A 26,044-nucleotide genomic window follows, 5' to 3' on the forward strand; every position below is an offset into this window, starting at 1 on the left:
GCATTTCATTAGAATTTGAATGGTTCAATTTTGGGGGACAAAGATAGCTAAATGTCACATGCTACATTTCAAAGCATCCATCACTATAAAATACTACTGTATTTTTAACTGTTACTCATAATTATACACAGTAAGCTCTCAGTACCTATAGGTACTGAGCCACCATGAACACCATACTACAGTTTTTTATACAAGGTGGGGTATTATCTGTAAATAACCTATGCACATCCTCCTGTCTATGTTAAATCATCTTTATGTTGCCATATGCTAAGCTGGAGAAGAAGTTCTAGTGCTGTATCATCTGGGCAATAATGAAAAGGAAGCCTGCCTGCACTGGGGACAGGAGCAATCTTCTCAGGGATTTCTGAGCTGCAGCTGGTTTAGTATGCTAAGACTGACCATATACTTATAAATAAAGTAACTGTCAAAATAATCAGTGTTGGAGAGGTACGGCAGGGATGGCAATAAAAACAAAAAGAAAGAAACGTGTTTATAGTATTTATATTCAGTGACCATATTTATAAAAAAAGGAAAGAAAGAAAGAAATGGTCTATAATAAATAATACTGCTTTGGAAGTAAGATTTTGTTTTGATTGTTTTCACAAGATCTGGATCCATTTTATATTCCTCTTCTAACACTAAAATAAAACATGAAAGGTTATTAAAGATGGTAAACTCAAAATAATATAAATAAAAACTGGTTTAATCAATCTGATAGGAAAACTGCCAGAAATAGTACTTAAAATACCAATACTAGTAAGTGTACAAACTTTTAATCTTTTTAAAAAATTATTTAATTAATTTTATTCTATTTCAGGAAGACACTAATTTAATCTTTTATCAACTTTTTATCAAAAACATTAACAAAAATCCAGAATTCATTCATAATATAAACAGGAGAATGAAAATTATAGATTTAATGAATTGAAAAATATTCATGGCTGAGGAAATTTAAAATCCAGTTTCACCCTGGAGAGCAAGTCTAGCAAAGCTAAGCACCCTGATCCCATGGACTCAGGATCAGCAATGGCTAAACAGTTAACTGTCACTCAGCAAATAAAATAACTCCTCTATAAAAAAATTAATTTTAATAATTGATATGACCAGTATTTATACTGTCTTTTTCATTTGTTTTTCGTTTGTTTGTTTGTTTGTTTGTTTTTGAAGGCAGGGTGTCTCTGTGCAGCCCAGGCTGTCCTGGAACTTGCTCTGCAGCCCAGGCTGGCCTCAAACCCAGCGATTTGCCTAACTCTGCCTCCCAAGTTCTGGGATTAAGGTGAGCACCACCGCCACCCGGCTACATTATCTTTTAAGTTAACATGTTATCAAGTTAATAAATGGATGTGACCAATGCCAATTCCTCTTCTCTTTCAGACTTTTTTTTCCTTTTTTTTCTATTTTTAAACTCAGGACAATATCTTACACTGACCTAATCTTAAAACAATAAGCAAATGGACAGACATCTGTATTGCTATACAACCATTCAAGTTCTGAAATGTTTTCATAAAAAAACACAAAACTAAACTCTAAGAATAAATAAGGAATAAATTAATAATAATCAAGAATTATGCTTCAAAAAAGCAATTTGACTGTAAAGCACTACGGTGACTATGCAGTGCCTTAGACGGCACACCTCTGGACCTGAATACGAAATGAAGGATGTCAACATCCAAAACTTGATATCAACACTGATTAAATTGGTTAAAAGGTCACTCTCCAAACAATGTCTCTACAAAATATAATTCAATAACTGAACTGATCATTCACATTCACTTTTAACTGAAATGTGGAAACAGGAGGAAGACTTGGGCGGGAAGCTAAGAAGAAAGAGAACAAGCTCTAAAGGAAACACAGAGGGCGGGTGCAGAGCCTTACCAGTCTTGGGCGTCAGACTCAGGTCTGTGTCAGAAGAAGAGGACTGTCGGCTGTAGGACTTGGAAGGTGAAAAGGAATAAGTTTGGTTTTTCAGAGGGGTTGAGGGTCCTGATGAGTGAGGATTGGGATTGGGATCTTCATTGAAGGGAATCCTGCCAGAAGAAGGTGGAGACATATTAAGCAATCATGTGCCAAAGGGCTCGACAGTTGGCAGCATGATCCCAACATCAGGAAAGAACTGGGGTAGGGCCGGCAGTCATTTAAGTGTGGAGTGGGAATGAGGCCAAAGACACGAACTGCTGTTTAATCATTCACCATTCTCCAGATAATATTTATCTGCATTGAAACAGTTAATAAGCCAAGTGGAAAAGCAAAGAAGCATGAAATGGTAGACTAATGGGGATTAAAAAAAAGATACATATTAAAAGGAAAAGTAAAAAGAATAAATAAATAACAAAATATTTAAATAAATGTTTTGTAAGTTACAAAAGAAAATGATGACCACAAATGGTGTGTGGAAATATCCGCAACTGTCTTCATATTTACACACACACAAGTATCTCCAAAAGAAAAAAACTGTTTCCTTATCCTATAGCATCAGAGTGCCACAGCTAAAAACACAGCAAGAGGACAGTAAGTAGAGCTGCACAGAACACTGCATTTGAGGCAAACAGTTGCTTACCTGTTTTCCAATAGCTCTCTTCCACAGAATGAACAGACCCTATTGTTTCAAAACCCTACAGACTTTGTACATGAAGAAAACAAGCAAATCAAAGTGTCAGTGTCTGCTTCATTAGAAGCGTTATCAATTTCAATTCTAAACAAACACAGAAATATTCACAGAAATACAATTGGAGGGTTCTCAGAATGCAATATCAAAAATCATAGGGCTCTGAGAGATCTGTGGAAGAGACTTTGGAAGCTGGAAAAACACCTTCGCTTCCATAGTCAGAGCCTTTATGTCAGCTAGACAGAAGTCCTTTATTGAAGCTGAATTTGAAGTAAGAAAGGGAAGAAGCAAAGATTTGTGGTACCTGCCTATGCTACCTGCCTGCCTGCCTCTGCAGCCACTCTGCCCGTGGCCTGTCTCTCCCCAGCTCTGGAGTCTGAGCAGTCTCGTACCAGTATAGATGAGAGTGGGAACAGACACAGAGAAGTTCTGAGTAAGTCGTGAGCCAGTAGCAGTGTGAATTGGGCTGTTGTGAGTCGAGCGGCATCCATGGCTTGGAGGATGAACCAGCGGAGACCTGAAGGAATTTGTGGTCAAAGTGGAAGAAAAGAAAACAATATATACAACAGATTGCAAACGTTATGTTAAAATTATTTTGGAGGAGCTTTTATTAAGGGAGAAAACTTACTTTTTTAATCCCTAGCATGCAAAAAGTTGAAATTAAAAAAGAACAGCCAATAGTTAATGTGTTAGGATATAAGTACAATTTTAAAGGATCAGATTAACAAATCAAGAGCTGTAAATAAGAAAAATAGCAAGTATAACTGTCGATGAAACTATGAAAGAATACTAAGACTTGAATTTTATTTAAGTTTTCTTAAAAAAAAAATACTTGCTTTGTTTTCATCCAAAAAGGACTTTCTATTATGTTTATGAGAGGCAGACACCATAAAAGTGAGGTCACACAGCTTCAGCTTCTTCTAAAGCACTGGGAGAACTGCTTATTTTATTATATTATTTTCTGTGAAGAAAGCTCGGCAATAATTTATGTTTATATGACCAGAAGTTTAAGACAGAGGTACTTAGGAATATATAAGAACAGTCAGCAAGAAGAGAAAATGAGGAAGGTATGAACAGGCACAGCTCAGCCTTTTAACATACAATATATACTGCATAAAAACAGGGAAATCCGGCAACTGGACAGCAAGAGACCATGACTTTCAAACTCCTAGGGGACAGATGCTCTGCTGTGCTCTGCTAACATAAGCCTAAACTAAGACACTAAACCTCTTAGAGGTGGTATGTATAGACACAACTGAGCAAGTGAGTTCTTCTCTCCCTTAAGCTGAGACACTAAACCTCTTAGAGGTGGTCTGTTTTATAGACACAACTGAGCAAGTGAGTTCTCTACCCTAAGCGAAAAAGAGCCTTCAAATTCTCCAACTTGGAAGATCTACGACACAGTTCTGAGCACACAAGAAATCACAGGTAAGGCCCTTGGAAAGCATGTGTGTGCCAAGCAGTGATACATCACACAAATGACTTATTTACAAGGAAAGCTCAGTGAGGAAATCAAAGGGATGTGTACTGCTGCACAGCAGCTAAGAGGAAGGAAACTTACAGACCACACACCTATCAATGCAGGTAAAGCATTACCAACACCAAGTATGAGAGCAAATCAAAGTTCTGATGTACTGGAGTGCTACCATGATGTATTCTGAGTTCTACCAGTTTCCTTGTATGAACGTTTGCCTCGAAATAACTCTTTCCAGTGTTAAATACATTCCATCCACTCTAATCCTTCACTCATCTAGATAACCTCTAAATCCAATGTTTCCTTTTATCAAATTCCAATCTAAAATATACAGTGTTATACAATAACCAAACATTAGATAAGTTTTAATAAGCTGAATCATAACGAAAGTTAAAATATCACCCAACCTGATCCCTTATGACAGAGTATAGCAGTTGAGACAGAGCAGCCTACATCCCAAGGGGCTTCCTAAACAGTGCCTACATTGCAAGATGCCTTCCAAAGATCCAAATTCTGCAGGGTGGAACACATCACTCCAGCCTCACAATTTAAAGTAAATGGCTGTGAGAGCAAAGGAAACACAATTCCTCTAGGCTTTACTGAGGGTCTCTTTGCGGAACGCAATGAAACACAACCCTGTGGCTTTTCTAAGGCTCCACCAAATAAAACACTGTTCAGTGTCCAGACTACTTCAGAGACACACCTGCAGAAGCCAGGGCGCAGGAGGTGGAGGTAAAACTACATGGTGGCAACAGACAGACTCATGGTGTGTGTGTGTGTGTGTGTGTGTGTGTGTGTGTGTGTGTGTGTTCACTTATTTATTGATTTGTTTCTATTATTTTGAAGTAAAAAAAAAATCTTACCAAGTAGCCCAGGCTGGCCTCCAACTTGAGAGCCTCCTGCCTCAGCCTCCCAAACATTGAGATTAAAGGCATATACCATGGTAATTGGCTTAAAGAGGAAAGTCTTTAATTAAATTTGGTATGGAAAAAGGAATAGGGTGTGAATCTGCATGCATCTAACTCTACTTATATCAGCTGAAAGTTCACCCTCTTTCAGGACACATCTTATTTATGCATCTTTATTACAGCATCATGAACACATCTGGGACTTCATGCTTGTTAGGCAAGCACTCTAAAAACCTCTGAGCAACAGCTCTGGCCTCAGGACACATTTGTAATGGAACATAAAGCAAACTGAGGTTACAATTTTTTAAATCATTTCATTTTTAAGTACATTTCCAAACAAAATTTGGTAATACTGTGCTAAATCTTGTGAGCAGAATTCAATCCAAATAACTAAAAAACATCAAAGGGGCTAAACAAGAATATGTTCAAGATAAAAAAAATCATTTTTTGGAGAACTGGGATCATTTCCGTTTGCCTTCAGCTGAATAATAATGATGTAGAAAATGGATTAGATTATCTACAGAATTTCAAACCTACGATAATCTAGATTAGGGAAAAGTCAGCAGACCATAGCCTGAGGCCAAAGCTACCTGCCATCTGCTTTGTAAAGGAAGCTTTACTAGAACACAAAAACTCACTAACTTATATGCTGCTGGTGCTACAATGGTGCAGTTACACAGTAGCATCAGCAGAAGCTAGATTACCTACTGCCCTACCTGGGCACACAGCCTCCCAGTCCTTAACCTAGAACTATCCCCACATCACTGGTCCTTACGGAATTATTAATGGCTCCAGCATGGAACAAGTGTTACTTCACTTGCATGGAGTTGCTCCAATTATATAAATTGGCCAGCATTTCTGGTCTCCAACAAGACTTTCAACATAATTGTTACAACAGGAAAGAAAATCATCATTCAAACATTCTCCACTGACAGTTCAGAACAGCACTTATCTGTAGTATCTGAGAACACGCCAGGAGCACTTCTAACCTAAAAACCCCAGATCAAAATGCTCCAGAACCAAAGCTCTTGAGGACGGATACCCAAAGTGTTTCCTATTTGAAGGTACTCCAGATTTCATGCTTTCAGGTTAGAGATACCCACACTAAACCCTCCACCACCCATGCTCCTCAAAAAATCTTCCTTTGATACAAGTGAGAAAACACAGGCCAAACCAATCACCAAGATGAGCTTTGCAAGGTGTGCTGCCCAATTTTATGGTGGCACAAGCTATTGTCATCTGAGAGAACTGATCTCAAAAAGGGAAAGAAAAGATACGAGAGAGAGAGAAAGGAAGGTAAGAGAAAGGCAGGACGAAAGGAGAGGAGTGAGAGGTTTGCTCACCCTGCCTTACACAGACCCCAGTATTACTAGTTAATGAGATCCAATGTTTATTTTCATGAACTGTCGGCACATGCTAGACACTGGAGGCTGAGAAGCCCATACAAGACAATCTGCAGTCTTCTGTACACACTGCCAACAGTATAGCCACATTTAAGCAGCTCCTAGAAAGGAAGGCAAATTCCACACAGGACATGAATATTCGTTCTATGCTTTAAATAGACAACGGCTAAGGATCTCAAAAAGTTTAAGAAAAATCACACAAGTTAAAACCGTATGTTGAACACTGCTACCAAAGTGTGAGAACAAATGGAACTTCCAGGGAAAACATGAAAATCTGCATGACAACAGGTTCACTGATTCATACTTACTCCTTCATTTCTTTGGATGGGGAATTACATGCAGGAAGGAATGCTGCTGGGCTACTTAATTTATCCAGAGTGCACGCTGTTCCTATGGCTCGTACCACTAACCCAGACTCGCCTTCCAGATCAAAACACTGCAAGTATCCAACAACTGCATTTCCTCTCATCTCAAGCACTTTCAAGCCAATTTTTCTCTGTAATTCACCTACAGAAAGAAACTCACTTTTAACTTCATAAATCTATATTACATACTTTTGTTAAAAAGATTATAGTAGCAATACAAAAACAAAAGTTTAAAAATCATAGATTCCCAGAATTTGATGAGAACTTAAATGGTTAGCTGGTCCAGGTTCCACTTTCAGAGGTAAATAAAATTCTACTGGCAGCAAGTTGAGGCATTTTAAGTAAATGCTCACTCACTCATTCATATGCCTTATTGGGGGGAAAAACCCAGTTTGGGGTTTGCATTGTATGCTGGCATTCTTATCTCCAAGGTGGTAGATATTTGGATAAGCAAGAAAGATATACTCCAAATCTAAAGGGATAGAGAGAAAATTCAATGACTCAAATATTGAGGCCCTGAGTTCAGACCTGCAGAACCATGTGGTAGGAGAGAAATGATACCTAAAAGTTGTCTTCTGACATTCACACTATGGTACATGTACACACACACACACACACACACACACACACACACACACACACACTATCATCTACCTATCTATCTACTGACAGGTACATATATTACATATATGAAATACTTTTTCAAGATCTCAAGAATGACAGCATGCCCCTATCATCCCAGCAATGGGGAAGTTCTGGTGGAAGAAGTCCTGGGACTTGCTGCCCAGCCAATCTGGCCAATTGGTGACCTCCAGGTTCAGTGAGAGACCCTGCCTCAAAAATACAAGGTGCAGAGTGATCAAGGACAAAACCAGATGCCAACCTCTGACCCAGGTATACACACACATACACATACATGTGCAATTACACACACATGCATGTATGCACTCACAGAAACACAGAAACAAGCTCCATGTTCTGCTGGCATTTAAATACTGCTGGCCAGGCAAGTGGAAGAGGAGGGCAGAGTGGCTGGGTACTCAGTTCTCAAGAAAAAACTATCCAAAGGTACCATGTGAACAGAGATCAGAGCAAAGCTCCACAGCTTGCCTGATCTGTGACTCCAAATGACAGTAAAGAGGAAACTGCAACTGCTCAAAGCTCCTTCCAAGATCTGTCCCTTTACATTACACCACTCATAACACAACGTCCTTCTGCTAGTTACGAGGGACCTTAAGGGCCAGGGGAACAACTGAATCAATACAGAGTTTTTACTGAAATTAAAGGAACCTGAGTTCAATTTCCAGTGTCTGCCCATATTAAAAAGAAAAGGAGGAGGAAGAGGAGAACTTGGCTTACATTTGTAATTAGAACACCGAGGAAGTAGATTCCTGGAGATCAACAAGACAGCCAAACTAGTCTGGTGAGTTCTAGACCAGGTTAAGACCCTGGCTCTAAAAAACCAATTGTTTTTAAATAGACAGTGTTTGAGGAATAACTGAAGTTGTAAATAGACAGTGTTGGAGGAATAACTGAAGTTGTAAATAGACAGTGTTTGAGGAATAACTGAAGTTGTTTGTAAATAGACAGTGTTTGAGGAATAACTGACGTTGGCCTCCACAACTATGCACACACCTCCGTGACCACATGCAAACACACACACACACACACACACACACACACACACTCACACAGTGAACTCTCACATCTAATTCAGATCTCCACTTGTTAAAAGTGTTCAATGGGATGGTACCTGGCATAAGAAATCAGCACAATTCACAGTGTTTGTTGTGAAATTTCATGTTCCATGTGGAAGGAAAGTGGAAATGCTGTATAGGACAATGGTCTGTACCCTGTCACTTGTATTTTAAATAAAACGCTGATTGGCCAGTAGTCAGGCAGGAAGTATAGGCGGGGCAATGAGAACAGGAGAATTCTGGGAAGAGGAAAGGTCAGCCTGCAGTCATCACCGAGACACAGAACAACAAGATGTGACTGCCTCGCCAAAAAAAGTACCAAGCCACGTGGCTAACACAGAAAAGAATTATGGGCTGACATGTTATAAGAATTAATTAATAAGAAGCCTGAGCTACTGGGCCAATCAGTTTATAATTAATAGAGACCTGGTGTATTTCTTTAGGACTGAACACCTGCAGGACCGGGTGGGACAGAAATCTCAGTCAACATGGAAATTTTAAGACTAAGTCAATCAACAGTAATACTGCTTTACTAGAATACCTGACATTAAAGAAATAAGTCTCTGTCTGGCTTCATTTGATGCCCTTGGTGTGCGAATACGATCAATCCATTGATATTCCGGGTCTTCGTTGACCACAAGTTCTTCTACAAATCCATGGATTACCACAGCTCTGTAGCACTTTGGAATAGATGTTGCTGTTAAAACAAATTCTTTATTATCCTTCTACTAACCACAAAGCCAAAGTTACGTTTAAATATATATATATATATATATATATATATATACAAAAGGATAAATAAAAAATAAAAAGTATCTGTGTAGCATTTGTGTTTTAGATACATAATGCAAGAATATCTACTACAGAAGTTCAGTGCAATTTTAAGAGCTCTATCAAACAAGCTTTTAAGATCTGTTTTATCTGAAAAGAAATTTCCTGTCATGAGGCATCTCAGTTTTCTCATATAAGAATAGCAAATATATTTATTGGGGCTGGAGAAATGGTTCAGCAGTTAAGAGCACTGGCTGATCCAGGTTCAATTCCCAGCATCCACATGGCAGCTCACAACTGTCTGCAACTTCAGTTCCAGGGGCTCTGACACCCTCACACCAAAGCACATAAACTAAAACTAAATAAATGATTTTTTAAAAAATGAATAGCAAATATAAACTGTATTTTTAAGATTCAGAGAACAGCTATAGACATTAAATTACTGTTCAACACAGAGTTTAAGAAAAAGTTGAAATATCACAGAGTACCCATAAATCTGTACTGTTAAAGATAAATTTAAGTTTATAAAAACAAAATCAAAGTTGGCAGTTGATGCCAACATAACAGGCAGAATATTCTTTCCATCTCACACTAGAGCCACTTTCTGAACTGTTGAGGAGTCCCACAGAATGCATGGCCATACAACCAACTGTTGCAGCAGTCATAGTACTAATCAACAGATCCACTGAATATGAGGCTCACTTAAATAAACGTATCATTGGACTTACATAAAATCTAGTCAGACTCAAAAGGGGAACATCCACACCAAACTAGACTCTCAAAAAAATGTAACCATGCACTGAGGATGACCCACTAACAGAGACTGGCATGAGCTTCAGAGTACAGCCACACACGTCACTGTGCCGGGGCCTCACGTGTCCAGGCTGTGTGCTGTGCACACGTCACTGTCTGGGGCCTCACGTGTCCAGGCTGTGTGCTGTGCACACACATCACTGTGCTGGGGCCTCACGTGTCCAGTCTGTGTGCTGTACACACACATCACTGTGCTGGGGCCTCAGGTGTCCAGGCTGTGTGCTGTGCACACATCACTGTCCGGGGCCTCACGTGTCCAGGATGCAGACGGCTCCACAGTGCCACCCACAGTTCTCCCTCACTCAGCATTCTATACCACAGCCAAATGGCTGGGGAATTTTTAACAAAAATTTCTAAGAACTTGTAAAATTTAGACACCATTTACTCTAAAAACCAAATAAACAGTCACAGAGTTACAGTGACTGTTTCTAGAAATTTATCATTTTTCTCTCTGGTAACAAAACCAAACTCTAATCTTTTTTTTTCATTAATCCATCTGAGTATTAGATTTCCATATTTAAAAATTATTAAATTTTCCTGTTAAATAAGACAATGCATTTACTTACTGCAAAAGAATTTGACTCCACATGATGACTGTCTAAATCTATTTAAATCATTGAAGAGATCTACTTTGACAACCACATTGATTTCTCCACGGATACCTACAGATTTAAAAAGAAAATCAAGTTTTTAAGTCAAGAAAACAACATACTCTAAACCATGATGCAAACAGATACAGTCACTGAGCCTCGAGTAATGCACTATTAGAACAGTAAGGCTGGCTTTACTCTCTAGATATTCTCACTCCAGGAAGGTCACTTGGTTACACTGGAGCTAAGTGTAACACTGAGAGAACCATCATGCCTACTACTGCCTAACAGCTCATCCCACTTGAGCCAAGACTGCTTGAAAAAAGCCGCATTTTAAATGATGATGGCAGTGGTGGAAAGACTTGCTGAGCTCTAGGAGACGACCCACTAAATACTCACTGTGCTCACATCAACCCAGTGAGGTCATTTCTACAGTAGCATCATTCCAATTTACACAGTGTTGGTAACAAGGGCAAGGACAGGGGCAAGAATAAAAAGCCAGTTCTTTAGGATAGCAAGGATAGACACCTAACCCATTAAGACTCTGATTTAGCCTAAGTTTTATACATGGGGCTATCAGATCATGTTGCAATAAAAAGGAATGACCTCCCCTTACTGCTAAACATTCATTATATATCTTTAATCGACTGCCTTAATGTCTTGTCAACTCAGTGCTGATGAAGGAATTCCTTCTAAGAAAAACCTTTACTAATTTACTGACACAAGAGATATATCAAACACAGAGCCCATACTAAATCAATCAGAAACAATCTTTAATGTTAAATGTTGGGAAACTATTTCATGCACAAAGCTATATATTGCCTTTAATCCAGGCCCATAATTAATTACCTCTTTAGCAACACTGACTGACCAGTGAACTCCTGGGATTTGTCTGTCTCCACCTCTCAAGTTCTAGGATTGCAGAAGGTGTTATGTCTTTATATGGGTGCTGGGGATCTGAACTCAGCCGCTTGTTCTTACATAGCAATCACTTTAACGACTGAGCCATTTCCCCACCCACTCCTCTCTTTGAGACAGGGTCTCTCTTTATACCTTGAACTCACTGACTTGGCTAGACAGTCTGTCAGCCGGAGGACCCCTTCTGTTAGTCCTCCCAGTACTGTGTACTGCTTTGTGTAGCTTCTGAGGATCAAACTCTGGTCCTCACGCTTATGCAACAAGCACATTAACAACTAAGCCATCTCCCTAAGATTTGTAGCATATCTTTATAACTGCAATAGCATTTGATTGTATTTACATCTTGACTATAAAGATAACATATAATAGACACACTGTAGAAAACAGAGGCTGAGGGAAGACAGAGGAAATCATTTATAATCCAGAAATGGAATTATCTAAGCATAAATATTATATCACAAATTCTACCAAATTTCCTAATATTATTACACATTAAATTATATTATTTCAATAACTTCAAGACTATCATGTTTTATAACATGAATTCTGCAACTCCTAGTATATCATATTGGTATACCTGTTTGACTGTTTTCTGAAAACTGCATTTTCTTCTGACTGTAAAACAGGGCCTATAATGGAACCTAACCTATTTTAAAATCCCATTTCTCAAATTATTTTATCATTATGAATGTTAGCAAATAGTGGGATATAGATAAAGTCACAATGAACTATACACAAATGTCTATCTTTGCTACAAACATCTCACGTCCTTATTGCTAGGACTCTATCACTGAACTGCCAGGCCAGGGGGAAAAACGCAGCAGAAGAAGCAAGGCTGGGACATTTGTGTCAGTCCTGTGCAGGCACAGTGCTCAAATGAAACTAGACAGTTAGAATAGCAAGCCTCAGGGTTTTCTAGTCATAGAAATCTAAATTAGAGAGAATTTCAAGAAATTTTTATGAAGGTTATTAACTATCAATATGTACCATAATAAAATTAAGATTATCAATTTTTTACAAATTAATCATTGCTCTCCTTCCTCATACTAAATGAGCATGAAGTTTTTGTAAACAGGGTGGCAAGCGTGCTCTGTGACATCGTTACAAATCTCTACGCTGCCCTGCTAATGAGTCTTTCTTCTGCTCCACAGTGTGTCACAACTCCTAAAAACACCACATATTTGTGAGAAACTGAATAAAAACAAAGACTGACACAGTCCCTGTGCTGAAACAGCTCTCAGTCACAAAACCCACATCAGCATGTCAGGGACTTCAGGTGTTCCTAGACAGACAGGATGGCCTCGGACTCACAACCGTCCTAAGCAGCCTACCACATACTGGGATTAAAGGCAATTTACCATCATTTCTGGCTAAGACTCCAGCTTTAAACAACAAAAAGACTTTATGAATCTTTCAGGAAACAAATATCAGTATTTATCAGTCTAAAACATGTCTTAAAAATAGAATAACAATACATTATTCTGTATTTTACTTTTTCTTTTCCTTTTATTTTTAAAGAATGTTCCACCAGAGCCAAACCCTAACTCTCAAGACATTTATTTCCTGTCACATGGAGTCAGCAGGCATTTTAACTGTGTTTGGAGAATGTAGATACTCTCAGCAACACTCGGCTACTTGACCAATTTTCAAGGTATCTTTTTGGAATATCTTAAAAAGCATGGTACAGCTGAAAAGGTAAGCAGAGAAGATTTCATTTTCTCCCAGTGCTACTCCTTACCATGGATGGTGTCATAAATTGGGAACCACCCTGAGATGACTGTGGCAGCTTCACTATACAGTAAAGGGTCGATGTCAATGTACACCTTGCCGATAGCATCGTTTGCACTGTAAGTATCATGGTCAAGAACGGTGATCTGCAGAGGTTCATCTTGTAAATCTTCATCATCCACCTAAAAGTACACCCTGAAATTAAATCTTACACCTTTGAAATCTTATCACAAAGCTATACAAACCATAAAGGCATGTTAGGGATTTATCCGTAAGGCAGAGGTAGACAGATTAGCATACATGAGTGTGATAACTAGGGCCAACAACATAAATAAACAGTAGAGCATCTGCCTAGTATAAGACTACAGAAATTAACACTTCCTCAGGAAAAAAAAGACACACACACATACACACTGGAGACAGGCTCTTTCCATGTAGTCATGGTAGTCCTAGAACTCACTAGGCAGACCAGGCTGGCCTCTGAGATCTACCTGCCTCAGCTGCCCCAGTGATGGGATTAAAGATGTGTACCACCAAGCCTGGCTTCTCAGAAATACTTTAAATGTTTAGATGTTTCACCTGAGTACCAATAGGTTCAGTAAAAGACTACATTTCCCAGCCTGTTTTGCAAACAGTAAGTTATAGGCACAGCTAGTACCCAGAGCATGCTAAGGTGAGAAACCTCTTAAAGGGATCCATCTCTTGGAAACTTTGGAGAAAAGCTACTTCAGGGAGGAATCGTCCCTACAACTGAGTCCGTTGGTAGAAAGCTCAGACACAGCCGCACTGCTTGGAAAGTGGTTCTTTTGAGAAAGACAGGCACACCACACATAAAGATCATTAAGAATGGTAACCACTGCCTGCTATGACGACTTCCCAACTGAACATCTTACTGGCTGTGAACTAAAGCACAAGTACAGTAGCTTGATGTGGGAGTGTCATATATCAATCTGTTGATTTCATTGGTTAAGTAATAAAGAAACTGCTTGGCCCTTGTAGGTTAAAACATAGGTGGGTGGAGTAAACAGAACAGAATGCTGGGAGGAAGAGGAAGTGAGCTCAGACTCGACAGCTCTGCTCTCTGGAGCAGACACGCCATGCTCTCCTCTCCCTCTCCCGGACAGACGCGATAGCTCTGCTCTCTGAGGCAGACGCGATGAAGCTCCGACCCAGGATGGATGTAGGCTAGAATCTTCCCGGTAAGCACACCTTGGGGTGCTACACACATGATTGGAAATGGGCTAGTCCAGGTGCGAGAGTTAGCTGAGAAAAGGGCTAGAGCTAAAGAGCCAAGCAGTGTTTAAAAGAATACAGTGTCTGTGTAATTTTTTCAGGGTATAAGCTAGCCAGGTGGCCGGGGTGCTGGGGATGCAGCCCCGCCGCTCCTATTACTACAGTATCTTTTCAACCTGCAGTCCAGTTTCTTTAGCACATGTAGTGGTTTGAATGCGAATGGCCCCCATAGGTTCATGTATTTGGATATTTAGTCATCACAAGTGGCATTATTTAAAAGGATTAAGAGGTGTGGCCTTTCTGAAGTAAATGTGTCACTGAGGGTGGGCTTTGAGGTTTCAAAGGCCCATGCCAGGTTCAGTCTCAGTCAGTGTGTGTCTGTCTGTCTGTCTGTCTGTCTGTCTGTCTGTCTGTCTCTCTCTCTCTCTCTCTCTCTCTCTCTCTCTCTCTCTCTCTCTCTCTGCAGATCCATGCCTGCTCCCATTTAGGCCATGATAATAAGGACTAAAACTCTGAAACCGTAAGCAAGCCCCCAATTAAATACTTTCTTTTATTAAGCTTGTCTTAATCATGGTGTCTTCTCACAGCAACAGAGGCACAACCAATTCAGAAGCTTCTACCAGGAGTGGGGTATTACTGACAGGCCTGACCACGGTGCTTGCTAACAGAATGCAGACTTTGGGATTTTGGATGAAAGCAGTTGAATGTTTTAAGTGGGGTTTAATGAATGATAGTAATAGGAGCATGGAAAACACTGGTACTGACAGTGAAGTGGATTATGATGGTCTGTGTGTGTGTGTGGTGTGGGAGGTATCAGAGGAGAAGAATGTCAAATGGGATAGTGATGGTTCTTGAGATATTTTGGAGAAGAATGTGGCTGCTTTCTGCCCTTGCCCAAAAGTCTACCTGAGATTAAGTTGAAGAATTTGGAAATAATAGCCAAGGAGATTCAAGATAGCCTGGTATTAATTCTGCCATGTAGTTATTAGTGATTATTTGGAGTAAGCTAAGCAATGAAAAATACAAAATGTACAATTTGTGGAGAAAAGGAGCACCAGGAAGTGTAATGGAGATAAGTACAGTGTGCAAAGAAATAAAAAAAAATTAAAAGCTTGATACTCAATAGAATAAAGGGAGTGATGACCTCAGGGCAAGAGAAGGAAACCATCAAAACAAAACAAAAACAGAAAGCTGATGAAAACGTATTTGAATGAGGGGATCATGTTCCAGCCCCAACAAACAGAAGAACTTGGCAGCTTTGGTTCTAGTTTAAGAGTCAAGGATACAAGAAAGGTGTCATAGAATCTCCCTCCATGACTAAGAAAAGCTACTGAGGCCAGGCATGTGTCAGAGGTGTCCCTATATGAAGGCTCAGAGAGGCCATTGTGTGAAGCGGTGAAGGTGAATCCTGAATCCTTGGAGACCCCAAGATGTTGATGATGCCAGAGTCATGGGATAGCTGCCAAGGAGAGTTATAGACCAGGTGTGGAACCAGCCCAAAAGAGACAAGTGTGCTGCAATCAACAAAGCTGAAAGGAGTTGGAGATCTTAAAAGTGTTTTGATATCAGATATGGAGATGTATAGTTCACCCTGCTGATTTTAGATGTTGCTTTTGTCTATTATTTCTTGACTATGCTCCTTTAGCCCACTTTTGGACTGATAATGTGTATTATGTGCCACTGTATGTTGGAAGCATATGATCTGCTTTTTTTATTTTGATTTTACCAGAGGTTACAGTTAAGAGATTGCCATTAGTCTCAGAAGAAACTTAAAACTTTGGGCTTTTAAACACTATTGAGACTGTGATAGACTACGGGGGCTTTTGAAGTTAGACAGAATGCATTTTTATATTATGATATGGCTACAAGTCTATGGGGGCCAGAGAGTAGAATGTAGTGCTTTGAATAAGAATGGTCCTCACAGGCTTATATACTTGAATGCTTAGTCACTAGGGAGTGGTACTATCTGAAAGGATTAAAAGTATTAGGAAGTGTGGCACTGTTGAAGAAAGTATATCACTGGGGGTGGGCTCTGAGATATCAAAAGCTCACACCATGTTCAGTCTTTCTCTGCCTGTGGATCAGGATGTAGCTCTCAGTTACCCCTCCAGCACCACACCTGCTCTTACCATGAGGATAATGGACTAAACCTCTGAAACGGTAAGCAAGCCCCCAATTAAATGCTTTCTCTTGTAAGTGTTGTTTTGGTAACAGTTTGCCTTCACAGCAATAAGCTGTGGCTAAGACGGCATGCCTATACCACTTACACCTCTATATTATCTAAAGAACATAAGTCTCGAAATGCCAATATTCAAACCAACCTTATGCCTAACTCATCTCAGAACATCATCCACTTTCACCAGTGCCAGCTCATATTAACATACACATAACTTTCCTGTGTGAACACATAATTATAGTCACCCTCTGAAAGGATATCCATTGAGAAAAAGGAAGCTCAAAATGGGCAGCATGTGTGCAGACATGTATAAATTAGCAAGTACAGGAATAGGACTTCTATTTTCTTTGTTTGGACCTCAGTATTTCACAACAGGCAGCTAGTCAGCATCCCAACTCTTGTAGAATAAGCTGTGGGAATCCCTACAGCCAGTAGCCTTTAAGTTACCTGCCCACTTGGGTGTGACCTCTTATACTATATATGCTGGTGTAAAGCACACATCCGGCCTCTCTTCTAACTGCGGGATTTGGTTGCTGTTCCCCATTTGAGCAGAGGACTATAACCTGTGAGTCTACCTTAAATAAATAACCCTCTATTATACTCAATTCTGAGCTAGTGTGGGATTTCTTTTAAGCGTCCATCTTCATCTGGCACCCAACGTGGGGCCAGACTCCACACCTACTGGGTGGACTAACTTAAAGGCCTAACCAGTCCACAGCCCAGAAAGTCTCCCACCCCTGCCTGGTTGGCTTGCTTTGACTGAAGCATTTTTTTGTAAAACCCATGCCTCCACTTCCAAGCCTACGTATATTTATCCAACACTGTGACCCAGAGGTGAATTTTATCTGGATTTGTCTTTATTGCATATCTGTAATTATCTACTGCCCAAGAGTGCTTCTTAAACTATTAAGAGCTTCTTAAAAACTTAAGCTGCACCATTGCTAGGGGAAATACGGCACTTCTTGCTTAGCCCGCCCGGTCCAACATGGCAGAGGTACCCACTACCTCTGAGAGCCATGCACACTGCCTCATTTCTAAGCACACAGCTGGTCCACATTACCACCAAGCAAGCCATAGCACATAGCTCACAAACCCCTTTCAAATGCTCAGTCTCCTGAAAGAGCCAGATCGTGCTGGCAGCATGGCCCAGAAAGCCGGCATTTCAAAATGGCAGCTGCTACAGCAGAATCAAGAAAACCTCTCTTAAAGGAGCCACAGCGTGCCACCAGTGAGCAAAGCCTATTGGGGGGGAGGGGGAAAATGCAGCTAAACTTTGTTTCTTAGTGTCTAGAATTCCTTTGCAAGCCCTCTCAGGTTTTAAGTGGATTTTAGTTGGCCACACTGACGCCACTTTGGTGAAAGGAGGGCCACTTGGCCGCTTGTTCATTTCCTAACCACTCAGTCCCAAAATAATCACACAGAAACTATATTATTTAAATCACTGCTTGGCCCATTATCTCTAACTTCTTATTTTCTAACTCTTACATGTTAATTTAACCCATCTCCATTAATCTGTGCATCACCAAAAAGTCGTGACCTACCAGGAAAGTTTCAGCGTGTCTATCTCAGAACCTGCCATTTAGCCATGCTCTTCTCTTCTAGAACCTTAACTTCTGCCCCTCCAGCATTCCCCTTTGACCCTTTGTTAGCCAACAAACCCCACAGACTCACAACTACTTCCAATAACCCACAGCAATCACAGTCAATGAGAATTAATCCCTAGTCTTGGTATATATCTCACATATAGCCCATTCTACTGGCTTTTTATAGATTGTGTGTGTGTATGCCTGCCTGTGTACTACGTGTGTGTGTGTGTGTGTGTGTGTTTACATATGTGAGTACAAATGTCCATGGAGGCCAAAAGGCAGCACTGGTTCCTCAGAAGCTCTCTAGGCAGTTGTGAGCTGCTCATATGAATGCCAAGTATCCAACTCAGTGCGTCTGGAAAAGCAGCCAGTGTTCTTAAGCACTAAGCCATCTCTCCAGCCCCAGGTTGACTTGTGAAGGGTGATAAGGCTCTTCAATGGAGATTTAAGTCTCTTAACATATGGTGATTAAACATCTGAATTTCTACATGTCCAAAAAGAAACTAGCCACTTACCTCATACCATTAAATAAATTAATTGAAAATTAATCAACGACCTATAGGTAAGCGCTAAACCATGAAATTCTTAGAAGAAAAACAGCAAGTGGGTTTTTAATACCAAAAGCATAAATAGCAACATGAATCTACATTACTGAACTGCATAAAAAAAAAATCTATACATCAAAAAAATATCAAGAAAGAAAGTAAAACTTATTGAACAGAAGAAGACATCTACAAGTGATATGGGAACAGATTATAGGAAAAGATAATAAAAATAAAACACACAAAGCCCTAAACTCAATCTCTAGTACAAATATACATATATATAAGTGTAAACACACACACACACACACACACAAAGAACTTCTACATTTCAACAATAAAAAGATCAATAAAAAATTAAAAATAAACTGGGTGTGGTGTTGTACTCTTTAGTCCCAGCACTGGGAAAGCAAAGGCAAGTGGATCTCTGTACGTTCGAGGTCAGCTAAGGTTATACAAAGAAACCTTGTCTCAAGAGGGAAAAATAAAAAAAGCTCTTAGGGCTGAAGAGATGACTCAGTGGTTAAGAGCTCTGGTTGTTCTTTGAGAGAACCCAATTTAACTCTCCAAGTCTCTTTGGGCATGCACATACATGGTGCTCATACATATAGTCAAGCAAAATACCTATACACATAAAATAAATAAAGTTTAAAGACAAATGTCTGTGATCCCAGAACACTGAAGATAAAAGCAGAAGAACCAGAAATTCAAGGTCATTCTCAACTGCATGTAAATTCTATCACAAGCAAATTGAAAGAAAGAGGAAGCAGATCAGAAGTCACCAGTATCTAGAAAAAGGGAATAGAAACTATGGCTCAAAGAATGTTTCTGTTTAGGATGAGTGAGATGCTTTGGAAATAGTAGCAATGTTTGCAAAACACTGTAAATGAAGCTAGTACGATTGAGGTGTACCTAAAATGAACCTGGGCATGATGGAGTGCACCAGCTGTGTAGGACTGAGGCAGAAGGGTCTCAGTTGAAGGCAAGCATGGATAATATTGCAAAACTTGGCCTCACAACAAAAAATACAAAACTGGTTAGAAGCAGGCAGAGTGTCACATGCCTATAATCCTAGCACGTGGGAGGAGGATCAGGAAGTCAAGGCCAGCTTTAGAGACATTATAGATACAAGCAGTTAAAAGGACACGCCTTTGTTCCTAAGTCTATATAATATAATGCTCTTCAGATCTGATAGATGCTAGAGCCCAAAGGAAACTACAGGAGCATAATGCCTATGAGGATTCATGTTTCTCCTACATTAGCACATATTTTAACTATGATGCAATGCTTTAAAAGTTCAATGGGCAGTGGTGGCACACGACTTTAATCCCAGGACTTGGGAGACAGAGACAGAGGGATCTCTGTGAGGTCCAGGCCAGTCTGCTCTACAGGACAGCCAGGGTAGTTACATAGAGAAATCTTGTCTCAAAATAAAAAAAAATAAAAAAAAAAATAAAAAAAAAAGGTTAATTCCCAATGAACAGAACAATGAAAGGAAATACTTCTCAGATATAAAAACTAGTACAGTTAAAGTAGAAAGCCTTTATGACTCGGGGGGGGGGGGGGGTATCCAAACAGGAGACATTCAACAGCTTACCTCAAATTTAAACCATTCCGAGTTCCACTGAGGATTGAGTGACTTGAGGTACACGTCTGTCTTAAAGGTCGTATTACCAAACTTTACCTAAAAAGAGAAGAGAAAGAAGGAGAAGAAACTATTCAAATACACGAGTAAGTGCTAGGTTGGAAGTAGTGGCACATGTCTTTAATCCCAGCAGAAGGCAGAGGAGTCAGATCTCTAAGCTCATGGACAAACTAGTTTGTTTGGAGAGGTCATCTTAAAAAAAAAAAAAAAAAAAAAAACTGGAGGAGAGGGAGGTATTTCAGGGGGTAGCAAATGTTAGTAGAAGCTAAGCAAAGTTAGGGTTAACAAAACGAAGGAAAAAAGTTAGACATCCTAAAAACGAGAAGGTTGATCTGCCCAGGTAAGCAAGTCGGATACAAGGCACAACAGATCACCTGCTGGTCTACCTGACAACCCCATAGGAAACTGAAAACATGAATCATGACATCAGCTCTGAGGAAGGAGCTGGTATGTCCACTTGAGAACAGCTAGAACAAAACAGCATGTAAAGAAGGCATCCTCTTAGCATCTAAACAAGAGAAGCCAGAAACACCCAATACAAAGACGTAGTAGTTCCTTCTTTTCTAACTTCCTGACGCTTATTTTTATATCCATTACCTGTGCACACAGTGGTCAGTGATAGTGACTGTACTTTATGTCCCTGTCCTTGAGGACAATCAAAGGTGCTGTATGGAGAGACTACCTCAATTCATAGTGATCCTGGTGTGCACAAAATCACAAGGCCCATAACTAAAGAGGGAAGAGAGCAAGTTAAGACCCTGGTATTTGCTCTCCTACCCCCACCCAAAAAAAGAGCCAGGACAGCCAGGGCTACACAGAGAAACTGTGTCTCAGAAAACAAACAGTCTTCAACAAGTGGTTACTGGTGTCAGTGCAACATTATCCCATGAAATTAGCACATTTATAAGGAGAAAAAGCCTAGTGAATAAACATGAATTTTTCTTTTTTCTTTTGATTTTTATTGAGCTCTACATTTTTCTCTGCTCCCCTCTCATTCAACCCTCTCCCATGGTCCCCACACTCCCAAATGCTCCCAATTTACTCAGGAGATCTTGCCTTTTTCTACTTCCCATGTAGATTATATCCATGTATGTCTGTCTCTCTTAGGGTCCTCATTGTTGTCTAGGTTCTCTGGAACTGCGAATTGTAGGCTGGTTTTCTTTGCTTTATGTTTAAAAACCGCTTATGAGTGAGTACATGTGATAATTGTCTTTTTGTGTCTGGGTTACCTCATTCAAAATGTTTTCTAGCTCAATCCATTTGCTTGCAAATTTCAAGATATCATTTTTTTCTGCTGTGTAGTACTCCATTGTGTAAATGTATCACATTTTCCTTATCCATTCTTCCATCAAAGGGCATTTAGGTTATTTCCAGGTTCTGGCTATGACAAACAATGCTGCTATGAACATAGTTGAGTACATGTCATTGTGGCACAATTGAGCATCCTTTGGATATATACCCAAAAGTGGTATTGCTGGGTCTTGAGGAAGACTTTTCTAATTTTCTGAGAAATAGCCATACTGATATCCAAAGGGGCTGTACCAGTTTGCATTCCCACAAGCAATGCATAAGTGTTTCCTTTACCCCTCAACCTCTCCAGTATAAGTTGTCATCAGTGTTTTTGGTCTTGGCCATTCTTACAGGTGTAAGATGAAATCTCAGAGTTGTTTTGATCTGCATTTCTCTGATGACTAAGGAGAGCATTTCCTTAAGTGTCTCAGACATTTTGGATTTCTCTGTTGAGAGCTCTGTTTAGGTCTGTACTCTGTTGGGGGAAGGGCCACTTGTTCGTCCTGGCTGTCCAGAACCGAAACAATCACACAGAAACCATATTCATTAAAACACTGCTTGGCCCATTAGCTCTAGCTTCTTATTGGCTAACTCTTATATTAATTTAACCCATTTCTGTTAATCTGTATGTCACGGCATTGCAGTGTCTTACCAGCTAGTCTCTGACTCCGCCCTTCTTCCTCCCAGTATTTAGACCCGTCTTCCCCTAAGCTCTGCCCTATCAGCAGGCCAAGGCAGGTTCTTTATTCATTAATGGTAATCACAGCAGACAGAGGGGGCTCCCACATCAGTACTCCATTTTTTATTGGATTATCTGTTCTTTTGATGATCAATTTCTTGAGTTTTTTGTATATTTTGGAGATCAGACCTCTGTCTGGTGTGTGGTTGGTGAAGATTTTTTTCCCATTCCGTAGGTTGTTGTTTTGTCTTGTTGACCGAACAAACATAAATTTTAAAAGTTGACACCTACAACCACATCCTAAAAGAACTGACTAATAATACCTAACAAAGCACAAGGTCTAATGATGTGGGAGTGTCATATATCAACCTGTTGCTTTCATTGGTTAATTAATAAAGAAACTGCTTGGCCTGATAGGTTAGAACATAGGTGGGTGGAGTAAACAGAACAGAATGCTGGGAAGAAGAGAAGTTAGGTAGAAGCCATGCCACTCCTCTCCAGGGCAGATGCGGGCAGATGCGATGAAGCTCTGACCCAAGATGGACGTAGGGTAGAATCTTCCTGTTAAGTTACCACCTCATGGTGCTGCACACATTAATAGAAATGGGCCAAGCAGTGTTTATATGAATACAGTTTGTGTGTTGTTATTTCGGGTATAAACCTAGCTGGTGGCCGGGAGCTGGGAGGCAGGAAGTGTCCCGCAGCTCCTACTACAGTCTAACAACTTGCATTGTAATACACCTCTAAGGAAATGCCTTAAAAAAGCATTAATATATCCAAGTTAAAAGACTTTTTAATTCTTATTTACAGCTATAAAGAGGCAACTTCTAATTAACAATAGGTAATGAGATACACTTTAAAAGCAGAAACAGTTCACCTGACAGTTTTTAATATTGGTTAAAGCATTCAAATGTTTTTAACTAATGGAAGGCATTTACAAACAATATGTAGAAAACACACAGCCCATGGCTTCTACTTGGGACTGGGACTGCAGGTGGTAGCCACTGCCAGCTCTAACTGCACTTTCAGCTTTTGTTTCTGTCCCCCGTTTATGTAGGCCTGGTCTAATCATAGCACCATGGTATTCAAAGAAATGTGCTTTTAAGTATTTCAGACAAATTGTTGTTTATTTTACCTAAAACTTCTATGTTTGAAGTCAAAGGTCTGCTAGAATTATATATCCACTCAAATATTAAATATATTTAAGGATTCTGGCAAAGAGAGCACACAATATTTTAACTTCTCAGCCCTCTTTTCTCCACAGCAGTAGCTATGTTGATATTCTATCTTTTTGTCAATTGCCCACTCAACACAACTTAAAAATCTACAATATCCACACTTCCATTTACAAACAAAGACAAAAGTTAGACCATCTGTGGTTATTGTGTGAGCCCCTTCTAGTGAAAAGCACAATTCCTCAAAGGAGATTTTATTACATGGCAATTAAATGAACATCTTACAACTGCCTTTAGAGCAGCAGGGATTTTCACTCTGAGGCCTACAGTGAAGTAGAGCGATTTCTACTGAAGCCACTTAATCTGTACAAATCTGCCTTTCCTCTAAAAACGAGAGGTACAGGGTCATTTCATGATTACATATGACCCATGAAAACACCTGGTATGATGGAACATACACACTACTTATTTATTTTCTTCTCCTTGCTCCCTCGGACTCTTGGATGAACACAAAATGACAGTACGGTTTAGCCAATCTGCACCATGAACATTTATATGAAGATCTATTTATTAAAACTTCCTTTGTAAAAACAACAACAATAACAAACCCCCTTGTCTTACTCCTCCTAGAGATTCCACAGAAAGACCTTTCTGGATTTGCCTGCAGTGGCGTTAGACAGAGGGTCTTGCACACTTCACCCCCGAGCAACATCACTGCTCAAGAGTAGCAACTCCTTCATCCAGAACAACTTGGACCAAATCAGGTTTGCTCACAGAATCACTAAAATCTTCAGGTCAGTAGGAAAAAATGAATTGCAAGCCTGACTACCTGAGCTTCATTCCCAGAACCAATGTGAGAGAAAAGAGATCCTTGAGCTCCCCATGTGCACCATGCATGTGTACAACACACAAACACACACACAATATCTTTTTGATTATATAGTGCATGAATTTTACAATGAAATGTAAAAATGTAATTGTCTTTACAGGCAATGCCTCTTAAACACAGGTCTACTTTTACAGTTTAACATCAGTTTCCGCATTAACTACACTGACAGGGTCTATGATCTAGTTTATATTTACGTGGTGGCACAATTCAAAGCTGGCTGTAATATTTTTAAATTTTAATTTACATTTTAATATGAACAAAGAATTTTATTTTTTAACCTTTCTTCTCCTAATTCAAGAGCAATTACCAGTAACTATTTCTATAAATTTTTATATAGCATTAACTTTTAAACACTTTTATCAATTTATATAAGATTTGTATAAATCGCAGTAATAAATACAGCTGATAAAAACCTATGTGGAAGTAAATATTAGTACCTCCTAAAGTATAAGACAAGTGGTGGGAGATCCAGGCACACTGGAGCCCTATATGGCAGCTCAGCGGCTCAGCGGGGAACTAGCGGAAAGTGAGCGAGCGGAAAGCACTGCTAAACAGACTTTGTGCACTAACTTCAAGACTGCTTAGCAATCTCAACTCCCTTTGCCAAGCAGGATTTATTCACCTATCTCTTCAACACCAACTCTTTTTTCAATTACATATGTTCTATACCTGGCTTTGCCTTCACCAAGGTTGTCCTATTCACTCAAAAAATACTTTTCTATGCACCTATGGACATTCACCTGTCCTCCAGAAGCACAGCAAAAGTTCTCATAGCTCGCCAAGTGTGACAGTGCACATCAACAGCCTAACACTGGCAAGGCAGGAAGGCATGAAGGAGGTGTGTTTCTCATTAGGAGCTAGACACCTAGGTTCCGTTACCTCCTTTCCCTATGAGCTCATCTTGCTTACAGCCTACATCGCATAACTTATCCCTTTAACTGTAATCCTTCATTATCCTCCTTCTCCTGCTCTGATTTTCTCCTGCTGCTGGATTATTCCTATTAGACAAATATGTCCTAGAATCTCATTTCCTTAATTGCTAAAAGCTATCCACACCTTAAGGACCACAGATTACTCTCCTCTCTTCAAAGTCATCTTTCTTGCAAAAGCTGCCAATTTGTGCTGCTTTCTCACTCCAAGCATCCTAATTCTCAGGAAGTCCTTAGACTGTGAGCTTCAACTTCACAAATAAGATCAGTAACGATTTCCACACTGACCAATCTAAACATTTCCATGTTTTCTTTATTGCTTCCAGGTGTTAACACTTGAGGGTTGGGCTGCAAAGAGGGTTCCGGGATTAGGAGTATCAGCTGCTCTTGCAGAGGACCTGGGTTTGATTCCCAGTACCTACATGGCAACTCAAAGCTGTCTTAAACTCCAGTTCCAGAGGACTGACACTCTCTTCTGACCTCCTTGGACACCAGTCATGCATGTGGTGCACATATATACATGCAGGCAAAACACTCATACATAGCCGGGCGATGGTGGCGCACGCCTTTAATCCCAGCACTCGGGAGGCAGAGGCAGGCGGATCTCTGTGAGTTCGAGACCAGCCTG

At 39.9% G+C, this 26,044-nt stretch overlaps 1 protein-coding gene across 16 annotated transcripts in view; it reads right to left on the reverse strand.

The window, feature by feature from the left end:
* The window catches only part of C2cd5 (C2 calcium dependent domain containing 5), a 94,358-nt gene that overhangs the window by 63,318 nt on the left and 4,996 nt on the right, over nt 1–26,044 (reverse strand). For 8 of the 16 annotated variants that reach the window (XM_026787917.1, XM_005364577.3, XM_013352784.2 and 5 more), the window contains exons 3-8: nt 20,407–20,493; nt 13,283–13,454; nt 10,603–10,698; nt 8,994–9,149; nt 6,699–6,897; nt 1,876–2,027 (exon numbers count right to left, since the gene is read on the reverse strand). In XM_026787917.1, the coding sequence (XP_026643718.1) occupies nt 1,876–2,027; nt 6,699–6,897; nt 8,994–9,149; nt 10,603–10,698; nt 13,283–13,454; nt 20,407–20,493 (862 nt within the window). Of the gene's footprint in view, nt 1–1,875; nt 2,028–2,997; nt 3,123–6,698; nt 6,898–8,993; nt 9,150–10,602; nt 10,699–13,282; nt 13,455–20,406; nt 20,494–26,044 lie in introns of all 16 variants that reach the window. The other 8 variants (XM_026787918.1, XM_013352785.2, XM_026787915.1 and 5 more) reach the window with 1 other exon arrangement.

The sequence above is a fragment of the Microtus ochrogaster genome (genome assembly GCF_000317375.1).
Source record: "Microtus ochrogaster isolate Prairie Vole_2 chromosome 14 unlocalized genomic scaffold, MicOch1.0 chr14_random_2, whole genome shotgun sequence".
Taxonomy (NCBI): domain Eukaryota; kingdom Metazoa; phylum Chordata; class Mammalia; order Rodentia; family Cricetidae; genus Microtus; species Microtus ochrogaster.